This window comes from Heptranchias perlo, chromosome 37 (genome assembly GCF_035084215.1).
Source record: "Heptranchias perlo isolate sHepPer1 chromosome 37, sHepPer1.hap1, whole genome shotgun sequence".
NCBI classification, from domain to species: Eukaryota; Metazoa; Chordata; class Chondrichthyes; order Hexanchiformes; family Hexanchidae; genus Heptranchias; species Heptranchias perlo.
In genome coordinates, this window is record NC_090361.1 from 12,220,745 (window position 1) to 12,235,468 (window position 14,724).

Sequence of the window (14,724 nt, forward strand, 5' to 3'; positions counted from 1 at the left end):
TCTTTTATGTCCACCGGAGAAAGACAGCACCTCTGACAGTGCAGCACTCCCTCAGTACTGCTCCGGAGTGTCAGCCTGGATTATGTGCTCAAGGAGATCCACCAGGTAAAGGTTAGCCTGTACCCCATGGCCTCCTGCACCCATTGCAAGAAAGGCCAATCTGCTTTGCCAAAGACCTTCTTGGCATCTTAAGAGAGGATGAGGCTGGATTCATCTGATAAAGTCACAGAGTGAGTTATGTTGAGAAGACACCAGACATTATTATAAGAGTGGCCTTTGCCTACATTACAACAGTGACTACACTTCAAAAGTGCTTCATTGGCTGGGAAGGGTTTTAGGATGTCCCGAGGATGTGACAGGCGCCATATAAATGCAAGTTCTTTCTTCTTTTCACAAATTAAACCCATCAGATCAGGGTGGATTAACTCAGACAGCATATTGTAATCACAATTCGACCAAGAAACAGGCCAATAGGAGGTACAATCAATGAGGTCCTTTTCAGTTTACGAGAGCGTCGGTCCAGGTATCAGGGATGGATTAGTAGATTCATGACAATGCTCAAGATCATTTGATGAGCAACTCTTTGCAAAAATCACGCAGAGAAACCCCCAGGGCTTGGGACCTTAAAGGTTGGATCACTTCATCCATTGTGAGGGGTATTTCGAAAGCCACGCAATGAGCTTCATCGAGGCGCATCAGGGTAAAGGCATCACCTGCCGTCAGTCCTGGTTCCACAGTCCTTTGAATTAAAAAACCCAGCCTCATAATATCTTTTTAACACAATTGTTTTATTGAAACAAATAAACAAGTGGTGAACAGCAGTGTGATTATTCCGGGTTAGCAATGCAGAGTGAGATTCAATTCAAATATTCGATAACAGCAGGTGAGGTGCTCTGAAATTCTATATGTACAGTGGAGCATGCTTAAAGTCTCCATTCAAGTGCCTTTCATTATTTTGAGGGTCCGAGGGGTTTTGAGGTACAATGAGGTTATGAGATGCCTTTCATTATTTTGAGGGTCCGAGGGGTTTTGAGGTACAATGAGGTTATGAGATGTCTTTCATTATTTTGAGGGTCCGAGGGGTTTTGAGGTGCAATGAGGTTATGAGAGGTCTTTCATTATTTTGAGGGTCTGAGGGGTTTTGAGGTACAATGAGGTATGAGTGGGTTGCAGTTGAAATGATCGCGAATTATTGGATGTATTACTTGGTGCAGTAGGATGCCATCAAAAGCAGATGTGTCATGAATTTGACCCGGAATCACACAAAGAGATTTCACAGGGCTTGCCGGGCAGTCAGAGGTTGTCCACGTTGCAACCTCCAGCAACTCTAGGTCAATGTGTGACACCAAACTCGGTGATTACACTTCTGCATAAGATCCAGGTGCCTGAGAGGCAGCTCTACGAGCAGGAAATGCAAGGAGTGAAGCATTGCTGCTGGTATTCTGACACAGAACGTGGGAGCAAAGCCAGGGCAGTTCTTGGGGTACACACAGAGATCTGGATTGAATGTCCAGCAATTCTTTTAGGCCTCCAGGCAAGGCAGAATCGCACCTGGGAACGTCAAACTAACCGCAAGCGTTTCTCAAGCTGCAGTCTGCTGTACTGCCCCATACATCTGAACGCTAAAGGTATTCAGTTAGACTGCAAGTGCAAAGGGCAAAGGGCAAAGGGCCCTGGCGTCCAGAGGAGCAGGCATTTCCACACTTGGCGTTGGATGATAGGTCGCTATATGGTATGACTCCACCTTTTGGTAGTAACAGAAAATGCACGCGTGGTGATCTGCTCTCACGGGCTTGAGTGTGATTCTTCCATTGGTGCCTGAAGAAATGTTTTGAAACAGGAACGTCAAATTATGGGGTTCAATGAAGCCCAAACTGCAGGTACATTGAGGTCATATTAACTCTTTAACAGGAAGTATTGTGTTCAGTTCTGGGCACCGCACCTCAGGAAGGATATATTGGTCATGGAGGGAGTGCAGGTGCAGATTCACCAGAATGATACCGGGGCTAAAAGGGTTAAATTTCGAGGACAGGTTGCACAGACTAGGCTTGTATTCCCATGAGTGTAAAAGATTAAGGGGTGATCTAATTGAGGTGTTTAAGATGATTAAAGGATTTGATAGGGTAGATAGAGAGAAACTATTTCCTCTGGTGGGAGAGTCCAGAACAAGGGGGCATAACCTTAAAATTAGAGCCAGGCCGTTCAGGGGTGATGTCAGGAAGCACTTCTTCACACAAAGGGGAGTGGAAATCTGGAACTCTCTCCCCCAAAAAGGTGTTGAGGCTGGGGGTCAATTGAAAATTTCAGAACTGAGACTTTAGTTAGGCAAGGGTATTAAAGGATATGAAACCTAGGCGGGTAGATGGAGTTAAGATACATGATCTAATTGAATGACGGAACAGGCTCGAGGGGCTGAATGGCCTACTCCTGCTCCTACATTTCTACATTTTGGAGTTGGAATCAGCTCAAACAGGTGGCCCAAGGCTGAGATGCTAAACATAGCGTGTGGAACTAAACCAGATATACCAGGAGAGTCCCAGACTAATCCGTGATCACAGCCTGGATCCCTGGTGATACTGGACTGAGTACACGCTCTCTCATTTTACCAACATAAAACAGAGACACCTACTTAATACCTACAATGAGACAAAGGTACTTTAGTTGGGCATCATCAATATTGTAGCTAGAACTATAGAATTTGCCTCAGTACCCCTGGATTAGGGAGTAGGAGTTCCAATTGGTTCTTATCCAGTGACTCCCTCTAAAAAATGCTCCTGTGTGGACATTGGTTGAGGGCAGGTGTGACTTAGAGTGTGATGAACCTTATAGTTGAATAGCCTACTATCTCTCTCTAGGCTCAGCATCCTTAGGAAAGGAAGGTCAAGGGGAGAATTGGAACGGCCGTAGAGTTTTTAAGAACAGGGAAAAACCATTAGGCCCAACAAGCCTGCCTGATTATGGTAGATCAGCCCCATCTATCCACCGTCTCACTCCATCCCTTCTCTTTCCAGATTTCCATCTCATCTAATTGTCTCTTGAAACCAGTTACACTGTTTTAGTGACCGACCTGGGCAATGTATTCCACTACTCCGTCACTCTTTGGTTGAACTGCCCCTCTCTGTCAGCCACGGCTCAGTGGGTAGCACCCCTGAGACACAAAGTTCACGCCCCGCTCCATGAGACTTGAGAGCACAAAATCCAGACTGACACTCCCAACGCAGTACTGAGGGAGCGCTGCACTGTCGGAGGTGCCGTCTTTCAGATGAGGCGCTAAACCGAGGCCCCGTCTGCCTTCTCAGGTCGACGTAAAAGATCCCATGGCAATATTTTAAAGAAGAGCAGGGGGGGTTTTCCCCGGTGTCCTGGACAATATTTATTCTCAACCAACATAATTGAAACAGATTATCTGGTCATTATCATATTGCGGTCTATGGGATCTTACTGTGCGTAAATTGGTTGCCGCGTTTCCTACATTACAACAGTGACTACACTTCAAAAAGTACTTAATTGGCTTTAAAGCGCTCTGGGAAGACCTGAGGTCATGAAAGGCACTATAGAAATGAAAACCTTTCTTTACTTTTAACGGCGAATGTATATAGTAAACTGTATGGGTTTCCTGTCCATGAGCACAAAACACTTCTAAGCAGTGTACTATCATGGTGTATCTAATACCTGTAGAGAAACGGAAATGTGACTGTAAATTGTAATCTAAAAGCAGGAGATCAACAAACATCACAAGAGATAAGGCAGCGTGGTGGTAAAGTGGTTGAAATTACAGGGTGGATAAAGGGGAACCAGTGGACGTAATGTATTTAGACTTCCAGAAGGCATTCGACAAGGTGCCACATAAAAGATTATTGCTCAAGATAAAGAATCACTGGATTGGGGGTAATATTCTGGCATGGGTGGAGGATTGGTTATCTAACAGGAAGCAGAGAGTTGGGATAAATGGTTCATTCTCGGACTGGCAACCAGTAGCCAGTGGTGTTCCGCAGGGGTCGGTGCTGGGTCCCCAACTCTTTACAATCTATATTAACAATTTGGAGGAGGGGACCGAGTGTAACATATCAAAGTTTGCAGATGATACAAAGATGGGAGGGAAAGTAGAGAGTGAGGAGGACATAAAGAACCTACAAGGGGATATAGACAGGCTGGGTGAGTGGGCGGAGATTTGGCAGATGCAATACAATATTGGAAAATGTGAGGTTATGCACTTTGGCAGGAAAAATCAGAGAGCAAGTTATTATCTTAATGGCGAGAAACTGGAAAGTACTGCAGTACAAAGGGATCTGGGGGTCCAAGTGCAAGAAAATCAAAAAGTTAGCATGCAGGTGCAGCAGGTGATCAAGAAGGCCAACAGAATGTTGGCTTTTATTGCTAGGGGGATAGAATATAAAAACAGGGAGGTATTGCTGCAGTTATATAAGGTATTGGTGAGACCGCACCTGGAATACTGCATACAGTTTTGGTGTCCATACTTAAGAAAAGACATACTTGCTCTCGAGGCAGTACAAAGAAGGCTCACTCGGCTAATCCCAGGGATGAGGTGGTGGACATATGAGGAGAGGTTGAGTAGATTGGGAGTCTACTCATTGGAGTTCAGAAGAATGAGAGGCGATCTTATTGAAACATATAAGATTGTGAAGGGGCTTGATCGGGTGGATGCGGTAAGGATGTTCCCAAGGATGGGTGAAACTAGAACTAGGGGGCATAATCTTAGAATAAGGGGCTGCTCTTTCAAAACTGAGATGAGGAGAAACTTCTTCACTCAGAGGGTAGTAGGTCTGTGGAATTTGCTGCCCCAGGAAGCTGTGGACGCTACATCATTAAATAAATTTAAAACAGAAATAGACAGTTTCCTAGAAGTAAAGGGAATTAGGGGTTACGGGGAGCGGGCAGGAAATTGGACATGAAGCTGAGTTTGGATCGGTCAAGGCCCTGTGGGTGGCAGAGCGGGCCCAGGGGCTGAGTGGCCGGGTCCTGCTCCTACTTCTTGTGTTCTTTAGATTTGAGGTTAGGATCAGCCATGATCTTATTGAATGGCGGAGCAGGCTCGAGGGGCCGATTGGCCTACTCCTGCTCCTATTTCTTATGTTCTTATGTTAAATTCCAACAAACTGTATCACAGAGAGGGAGGAACTAGATTGACCTTCTGGGTTAAAATTACTTCACAACTGCAGCAGCGATGTGGAGCAATTTTGCTTTGCACCGATGCTACGGTCAGGGAGGGGGAGGTAAAGGCAACCCCCAATTACTCACACAAGGTGGTACTGACTTCAGCTATGCCATTGTGCGAGACGCTAAACTGAGGCCCCGTCTGCCCTCTCAGGTGGATGTAAAAGATCCCACGGCACTCTATTTTGACGAAGAGCAGGGGAGTTCTCCCCGGTGTCCCTGGCCGATATTTATCCCCTCAACCAACATCACTAAAAACAAAACAGATGACCTGGTCATTATCACATTGCTGTTTGTGGGATCTTGCTGTGCGCAAAATGGCTGCTGCGTTTCCTACATTGCGTCAGTGACTACACTTCAAAAGTGCGTAATTCGCTGTAAAGCGCTTTAGGATATCCTGCGGTCTAACCTGGTGATCCCAATCTGGAGACTGCGTTCAGTTCTGGGCACCGCACCTCAGGAAGGATATATTGGCCTTGGAGGGGGTGCAGCGCAGGTTCACCAGAATGATACTGGGGCTAAAAGGGCTAAATTATGAGAACAGGTTGCATAAAGTTGGCTTGTATTCCCTTGAATTTAGAAGATTGAGAGGTGATCAGATCGAGTTGTTTAAAATATTAAAATGATTCAATAGGGTAGATACGGAGAAATTATTTCCACTGGTGGGAGAGTCCAGAACGAGGGGACATAATCTTAAAATTAGAGCCTGGTCATTCAGGAGCAAAATCAGGAAGCACTTCTTCACACAAAGGGTAGTGGAAATCTGGAACTCTCTTCTACGAAGTCAATTGAAACTTTCAAGAACGAGATCGATAGATTCTTGTTGGGTAAGGGTATCAAGGAATGTGGAGTAAAGGCTGATAAATGGAGTTAAGATACAGATCAGCCGTGATCTAATTGAATGGCGGAACAGGCTCGAGGGGCTGAATGGCGGAACAGGCTCGAGGGGCTGAATGGCCTACTCCTGTTCCTATGTTCTGGAGCAGAGACAACTGACAAAGTGGCTGATTCATGGGTTGATATATGGCCAGCTCAGTTCCAAGAAATCATAAAATAACGGCCTATGTTTTGGAAGATTAGAGACAGATATATCATTGGTTTTAAACCACATTCTTGTCTGGGAAGTGACTGGTCACTGAACACATATATTAGCATTCTAACCGTGCTGTCACTACAAAAGAGCTTTGCTCTTAGCTAATTCTTGATCAAAAAGTTCTGGGCCTGTAAGTCAAGTAAATCCTCTCCAACGAGCTCGACAGATAGGAGGCATTTGACGATCGACCTGCTCCTCCTACTCCACATCAGTAGCTACTTTGACTAAATGTGTGACACGGAGGCTTGAGAGACTCCTACTTGAGTCGAGGAGGAGGGACGGGTGGATTCAGAGAATGTCGAGTATTTTGGTATCTTAATCACACTGAAGAGCCTTGCAATCCACTTTCGGTATTCATCTCGAACCTGTTATACACAAAGGGGAATATACACCATGAATTCGTTGCACATACAATGTCTGGCCCCCCGAATCCCATTAACTTCTCCATCCCTCTCATAGACACAGTCAATACAGGGACCTCAGTCCTGTTATATACACAGTCAGTGCTGGGACACTCAGTCCTGTTATATACACAGTCAGTGCTGGGACACTCAGTCCTGTTATACACACAGTCAGTACAGGGACCTCAGTCCTGTTATACACACAGTCAGTACAGGGACCTCAGTCCTGTTATACACACAGTCGGTGCTGGGACACTCAGTCCTGTTATACACACAGTCAGTACAGGGACCTCAGTCCTGTTATGCACACAGTCAGTACAGGGACCTCAGTCCTGTTATACACACAGTCGGTGCTGGGACACTCAGTCCTGTTATACACACAGTCGGTGCTGGGACACTCAGTCCTGTTATACACACAGTCAGTGCTGGGACACTCAGTCCTGTTATACACACAGTCAGTGTTGGGACATTCAGTTCTGTTATACACACAGTCAGTGTTGGGACACTCAGTTCTGTTATACACACAGTCAGTGCTGGGACACTCAGTCCTGTTATACACACAGTCAGTGTTGGGACATTCAGTTCTGTTATACACACAGTCAGTGTTGGGACACTCAGTTCTGTTATACACACAGTCAGTGCTGGGACACTCAGTCCTGTTATACACACAGTCGGTGCTGGGACACTCAGTCCTGTTATACACACAGTCAGTGTTGGGACATTCAGTTCTGTTATACACACAGTCAGTGTTGGGACACTCAGTTCTGTTATACACACAGTCAGTGCTGGGACACTCAGTCCTGTTATACACACAGTCAGTGTTGGGACATTCAGTTCTGTTATACACACAGTCAGTGTTGGGACACTCAGTTCTGTTATACACACAGTCAGTGCTGGGACACTCAGTCCTGTTATACACACAGTCGGTGCTGGGACACTCAGTCCTGTTATACACACAGTCAGTGTTGGGACATTCAGTCCTGTTATACACACAGTCAGTGTTGGGACACTCAGTTCTGTTAGACACACTGGGAATCCTGTTATCTGTCTGTTTCGTACACATCGAACAGGATAACACAATGTGGTGCCCTATGGTACTGTGACCCTTACCTGTTTGTTGATGATGCAGTGTAGGATGAAAATGAACGTTCCCTGGAAGCTGTTGATTATGGTGAATATATAGGCCAGCGCAATGGTCCTGGCCTGAAAATGGAAAACTCCAAATACCCAGGTACAGCCCAGAAGAACCAACTGAGCAACGGCAGTAACGATAAACATTCTGTATGAGGCAAATAGAACACGTCGTCAAAAAATAGGCCAACAAGTGTCTGCCAATAGAAATCAGCACCTGGGGGTTCTCTGGTGGGAGGCCAGCAGAACTCTGGAGGGATGGTGTAAAGAGTGAGAGACCAACAGAACTCCAGAGAGATGGTGTAAAGAGTGAGAGACCAACAGAACTCCAGAGAGATGGTGTAAAGAGTGAGAGACCAACAGAACTCCAGAGAGATGGTGTAAAGAGTGAGAGACCAACAGAACTCCAGAGAGATGGTGTAAAGAGTGAGAGACCAACAGAACTCCAGAGAGATGGGGTAAAGAGTGAGAGACCAACAGAACTCCAGAGAGATGGGGTAAAGAGTGAGAGACCAACAGAACTCCAGAGAGATGGTGTAAAGAGTGAGCGACCAGCAGTGGAAAGGAGGTAGAAGCTGGTTGTGGTTCTTTGGGTATGGGGAATGTGAGTGCCAGCATGAACTTCAATAGGGGAAAAGAGCATCAGTATGATCAGGAAGAGTTAGAGGAAGAGAGAGTGTCTGTGTGAGAGGGGGGGGAGTTGGATGGGGTACAGTGTCTGTGTGAGAGGGGGGGGGAGTTGGATGGGGTACAGTGTCTGTGTGTGAGGTGGGGAGTTGGATGGGGTACAGTGTCTGTGTGAGGGGGGGGGAGTTGGATGGGGTACAGTGTCTGTGTGTGAGGTGGGGAGTTGGATGGGGTACAGTGTCTGTGTGAGGTGGGGAGTTGGATGGGGTACAGTGTCTGTGTGAGAGGGGGGGAGTTGGATGGGGTACAGTGTCTGTGTGAGGGGGGGGGAGTTGGATGGGGTACAGTGTGTGTGTGAGAGGGGGGGGGAGTTGGATGGGGTACAGTGTCTGTGTGAGAGGGGGGGGAGTTGGATGGGGTACAGTGTCTGTGTGAGGGGGGGGGAGTTGGATGGGGTACAGTGTCTGTGTGAGGGGGGGGGAGTTGGATGGGGTACAGTGTCTGTGTGTGAGGTGGGGAGTTGGATGGGGTACAGTGTCTGTGTGAGGGGGGGGAGTTGGATGGGGTACAGTGTCTGTGTGAGGGGGGGGGAGTTGGATGGGGTACAGTGTCTGTGTGAGGGGGGGGGAGTTGGATGGGGTACAGTGTCTGTGTGAGAGGGGGGGAGTTGGATGGGGTACAGTGTCTGTGTGAGGGTGGGGAGTTGGATGGGGTACAGTGTCTGTGTGAGAGGGGGGGAGTTGGATGGGGTACAGTGTCTGTGTGAGAGGGGGGGAGTTGGATGGGGTACAGTGTCTGTGTGAGAGGGGGGGGGAGTTGGATGGGGTACAGTGTCTGTGTGAGGGGGGGGGGAGTTGGATGGGTACAGTGTCTGTGTGAGGGGGGGGGAGTTGGATGGGGTACAGTGTCTGTGTGAGGGGGGGGGAGTTGGATGGGGTACAGTGTCTGTGTGAGGGGGGGGGGAGTTGGATGTCAGAGAGTGACTGTGGGTGAAGTGACCATCTAGTTGGTCTGTTGAAAATCCAAACGGCACATCATGTTGCCTTTTTTTAAGATTAAAACCTATCCATTAAACTGAATCGAGGGAGTGATCAATCTATGGAACAGGCTCCCCGGGGAGACGGCGCAAACAGTCAGTAATGATTCATTCAAATGCAAATTAGATCGATTTCTTTCAGAAAGTAATATTTTGGGATACAGTCTATGAGTAATTTGAGACATGACTTGATGGTGAGTGTAGCATGTTCGGGAAGAACAGGACAACTTTGGACCAATGCTGCCCAAAACTCTCCACCACTGGGGGTTTTCCTCGCCTCAGGTCTGGGGTCTGTTGTAGATCAATTGATGAGGGATTGATTGCTCTGATTAGTCAACAATTTCATTATCGTTGTATCACGCGATAATCAGGATGGTAGGAGGAGATCTCGATGGACCTCGGTCATTTCTAGTCTGACAATTCCTATGTTCTAATTGTGAAATATAATCGTATTTAAAACTAATCGAAATACATCATTTGTAATCTATAAAAATCAGAATTTCCTTGGGAAGTCTGTCTCCAAACCACCAATTTTGTGCCCTCAACACTTATCCCTTCAGGCTGCCATGTCCTGGAGTTAATCCTGTCTTTGGTTTAAATATGGCGGGAATCCAGGTGGCCCAGAATGACGTTACCTCAACTCAAAGAAATCCCAAGGTCGTTCGTTGTTTAAAGGAATAGTGGAGCATTGTTGAGTGAATCCGATACCTGATTTTCTGTAAATGGGGTAGATCTGGATTGATGGTGTAAAACTTCTGGGCCAGTTTCCATATCGTCAAGATGAGGAAAACAAGGTTTACCTGCAAAGCATCATGAGGAAATGTTTGAGATGAGTTCTATTTATTTATATCGTGTATGTGCGTATATGTATTTGTCTTTATGAGTGAGTGCACGTATGTATGTGTCAGCATGTGTATGAGTGTGTGTGTGTGTGTGAGTGTGAGTGTGTGTGTGTCTGTATGTGTGTGTATGAGTGTGTGTATGAGTGTGTGAGTGTGTGTATGAGTGTGTGAGTGTGAGTGTGTGTGTATGAGTGTGTGAGTGTGTATGAGTGAGTGTGAGTGTGTATGAGTGAGTGTGAGTGTGTGTGTATGAGTGTGAGTGTGTGTATGAGTGAGTGTGTGTGTATGAGTGAGTGTGAGTGTGTGAGTGAGTGTGTGTGTATGAGTGTGAGTATGAGTGTGTGTGAGTGTGTGTATGAGTGTGTGTGTGTGTGTGTGTATGAGTGAGTGTGTGAGTGAGTGTGTGTGTATGAGTGTGAGTGTGTGTATGAGTGTGTGTGTGAGTGTGTGAGTGAGTGTGTGTGTATGAGTGTGAGTGTGTGTGTATGAGTGTGTGAGTGTGTGAGCGTATACATATATAAGGTGTCAGCCATAGCTCAGTGAGTAGCAGTCTCACCTGACTCAGCAAATTGTGGGTTCATGTCCCACTCCAGAGACTTGAGCACATAATCTAGGCTGACATTTCTATCATGCCTTTCATGACCTCAGGACGTCCCAAAGCTCTTTACAGCCAATGAAGCACTTTTGAAGTGTAGTCACTGTTTTAATGTTGGAAAAGTGGCAGCCAATATGCGCACAACAAGGTCCCACAAACAGCAATGTGATAATGACCAGATAATCTGTTTTTTTAATGACGTTAGTTGAGGGATAAATGTTGGCCAGGACACATACTCCTCTTCGAAATAGTGCTATGGGATCTTTTACGTCCACCTGATAGAGCAGACCGGGCCTCGGTTTATTGTATCATCTGAAAGATGGCACCTCCGACAGTGCAGCACTCCCTCAGCGCTGGGCTGGGAGTGTCAGCTTAGATTAGCTTCATAAAATACAAATGTCCATTCTTAAGAACACAGTTAAAAGAAATTTAAGAAAAAGGTCAGAGGGATATCATAGAAAAACATCGAGCTTCCACCCCGTTAACACCACCAGGAAATTCCACCCTATGGGGAGGTGGAGAACAGGGGCTGCTCTCTGTGAAAGTGGCTGACATGGACCCATTGGCCCCGTTTTGCACTTGCCGAGAACTGTATTTATCGGCGTTGCAATGCTGCAGTATCACCATCCTCCCACAAGAGGCCCTCAGCGAGCAACAGAATCAGCGCGTTCCCTCTAGTGACAGAAACAGCTACTGCAGCAACAGGAGTAGGCCATTCAGCCCATCGAGCCTGTTCCACTTCATTTTAGTCAATAGACCTTACCAAGGGAGTTGACTACCAGTGGGCACAATGTCCTTCTATGCACTTTCCTTGGGATTGGCAGAGGTACAGACTGCTTTCTGTAAATGTTATCCAAGCAAATGGTAAAGGAATGTGTGCCTGAGGGAGGGGGGGAAATGCCTGAGGGAGGGGGGAGGGGAAAATTCCTGAGGGGGGGGAGGGGAAAATCCATGACTGGTAAAACCCAAACAAGAACTGTCTTAAAGGGACAGTCCAATTATTGGGACTTCCCTTGCAAACTGGACCATTGCTTTTTGCCTACAGAGTGACAGCTATCAAAGTACAGATGGATTTTGCTGCTTGTTAACAACACTTACCAGACAGATGACGCAGAGTGGGCCCACGAAGCTCCATCTAAATCCTTTATCCATTGTCAGCCAGCAACTGCCAGTGAAAAGAAAACCTCTGTCATTTTAAGAAGACATCGGAACAGACAACTCGTGCCTCGTTGCCTCTCCCTTCCGACCAGGCCCTACCAGCTCTCCTCTAGGACTAGGGTTGCCAACCCTCCAGGATTGTCCTGGAGCCTCCAGGAATCTCCCGGACACTGCCGCAGGCAACCCGGCAAAAAAAAAAAAAAATCACAGGAGGCATTAAAAAGAAAAAATGTGTATTTGTCTCTTTGAACACTTTCCGCTCTCGGTTATCAAAATATTGGAGATGAGAAAAAAGGGGCTGTTTGACTGACAGTCAAGGGTCATCCAATTGGGTAACGAAGAGTCTGTTTTCTATCCAATTGGCCGTGGGGCACCGTGAGGATGGACGTGTCGGGCGACCAATGGCCGGAGGTCATGTGATGAAACCTCCAGGAATACATCCAACCAGAGTTGGCGACTCGATCTAGGTCACCAGTGCAAGCAGTAGCAGATGGTGAGGTTAATTAACTGAGCCCTCCCCTAGTAACGGGCCTCCATTGCTGTTGTGGACATTTTGTGACCTCCACAATTGCCTCCAGTGGATTTTGACCTAGCTTTGGATCTCAGGCCTTCCTGCTCAGATACGGTTTGCACCCGGAGGGCCGCAGAGGCCAGGATTTCTGTTCGAGAAAAGAAAATTAATTCATGCCACATTTCTATCCAATCCAAACCTCCCTGATAAAGCGGGGAATCGCCATCAACATTAGTCCCCTTCACGAGAACTGTTAATACTAAATTTTACAGCTCTGATTCGAAGAGGAATTTAGCTTCATCCCGATCAGTGTCTCCACACGTCACGAGGGGAGCTGCTCACTCATCATTCGCCGGGTACAAAATCTCACGGCAACATTACCAAAAATGCCATGATTCAGACTGCGAGGAGTTCGGTTAAGAGCGACACATGATGGGTTGTGTGGACATCACACGCGTTCCATCGTTTTGAAGTCTGTATTGGCGCTCGAGACAAGGGCAAAAAAAAAAATCAACAAATCTACCGGCTGAAAGGAATTTCTTCTCATGGAGCCTGTGGGACAGATTTGTGGCTCTTCAGTGTCTCAGCTAACACCTTTACAGGGAGCTGTGAGATAATGCTGCCTCGACAGTGAAAAGTTCCAGTTATTTACCTGACGCAATAAAAACTGTAAAGAAGAAAGAACTTGCATTTATATACAACCTCAGGACATCCAAAAGCATTTCACAGCCAATGAAATACTTTTGAAGTGTAGTCACTCTTGTAATGTAGGAAATGCGGCAGCCAATTTGCGCACAGCAAGATCCCGCAAACAGCAATGTGATAATGACCAGTTCATCTGTGATGTCGGTTGAGGGATAAGTATTGGCCAGGACACCGGGGATAACATACACTTCAAATATTGCCATGGGATCTTTTACATCCACCTGAGAGGGCAAAGGGGGCCTTGGTTTAACATCTCATCCAAAAGACGGCACCTCCGACAGTGCGGCACTCCCTCAGTACTGCACCGGGAGTGTCAGCCTGGATTATATGCTCAAGTCTCTAGAGTGGGATTTGAACCCATTTCCGACTCAGAGGTGAGCACGCTACCCACTGAGCCATAGCTGATATCCTTGTAATTGCTTCTTCTACTGCATTTTTGAGACGCTTAGCCAAAGGGGCATCACACTTAGAGCAGGAGAGAAAATGAGATGAATCAGAAATTAATGGTGAGGTGATCCTCTGCTTCAAACCTTTATCTACTTTTCTCCTAAAAGTTGCAACGGCCTCTGTCTAAATCACTCCCTGAGCATTGTTAGCACTCTCGCCTCTGAGTCAGAAGGTCTTGGGTTAAAGTCCCACTCCAGAGACTTGAGCAGACAATCCAGGCTGACACTCCCAGTGCAGTACTGAGGGAGTGCTGCACTGTCGGAGGTGCCATCTTTCAGATGAGATGTTAAACCAAAACCACATCTGCCCTCTCAGGTGGATGTAAAAGATCCCACGGCCACTATTTCACTGAAGAGCAGGGGAGTTCTCCCCGGTGTCCTGGCCAATATTTATCCCTCAACAAACATCACTAAAAACAGATTACCTGGTCATTGCTGTGTGCAAATTGGCTGCCGTGTTTTCTACATTACAACAGTGACTACACTTCAAAAAAAATCTTTCATTGGCTGTGAAGCATTTTGGGATGCCCTGAGGTTGTGGAAGGTATTATATAAATCACATCTTTCTTTCTTTCTCTCTCCTTTCCTTCTCTCTCTTTCTTTCTCTCTCTTTCTTTCTCTCTCTTTCTTTCTTTCTGCCTTTCTTTCTTTATTTCTCTCTCTTTCTCTCCTTCTTTCTCTCTTTATTTCTTTCTCTCTCTCTTCCTTTCTCTTTCTCTTTCTTTCTCTCTTTCTCTCTTTCTCCCTTTCTTTATTTATCTCTCTCTCTTTCTCTCTATTTCTCTCTTTTTTTCTCTTTCTCTTTCTTTCTCTCTTTATTTCCTTCTCTTTCTCTTTTTCTTTCTTTCTTTCTCTCTTTCTTTCTCACTTTCTCTCTTTCTCCCTTTCTTTATTTCTCTCTCTCTCTTTCTCTCTTTCTTTCTCTTTCTCTTTCTTTCTCTCTCTTTCTTTCTCTCTCTCTCGTTCTCTCTTTATTTCTTTCTCTCTTTCTCTTTTTCTTTCTC

The 14,724-nt window shown here is 46.3% G+C and overlaps 1 protein-coding gene across 1 annotated transcript in view; it reads right to left on the minus strand.

The window, feature by feature from the left end:
• Positions 1-769: 769 nt before the first annotated feature.
• LOC137304521 (adhesion G protein-coupled receptor E5-like) overlaps positions 770-14,724 on the minus strand; it is a 58,803-nt gene continuing 44,848 nt past the window's right edge. The window contains exons 12-15 of the mRNA XM_067973158.1: positions 11,999-12,065; positions 10,172-10,263; positions 7,780-7,948; positions 770-6,633 (exon numbers count right to left, since the gene is read on the minus strand). Coding sequence (XP_067829259.1) covers positions 6,493-6,633; positions 7,780-7,948; positions 10,172-10,263; positions 11,999-12,065 — 469 coding nt within the window. The 3' untranslated portion in view covers positions 770-6,492. The remainder of the gene's footprint in view (positions 6,634-7,779; positions 7,949-10,171; positions 10,264-11,998; positions 12,066-14,724) is intronic.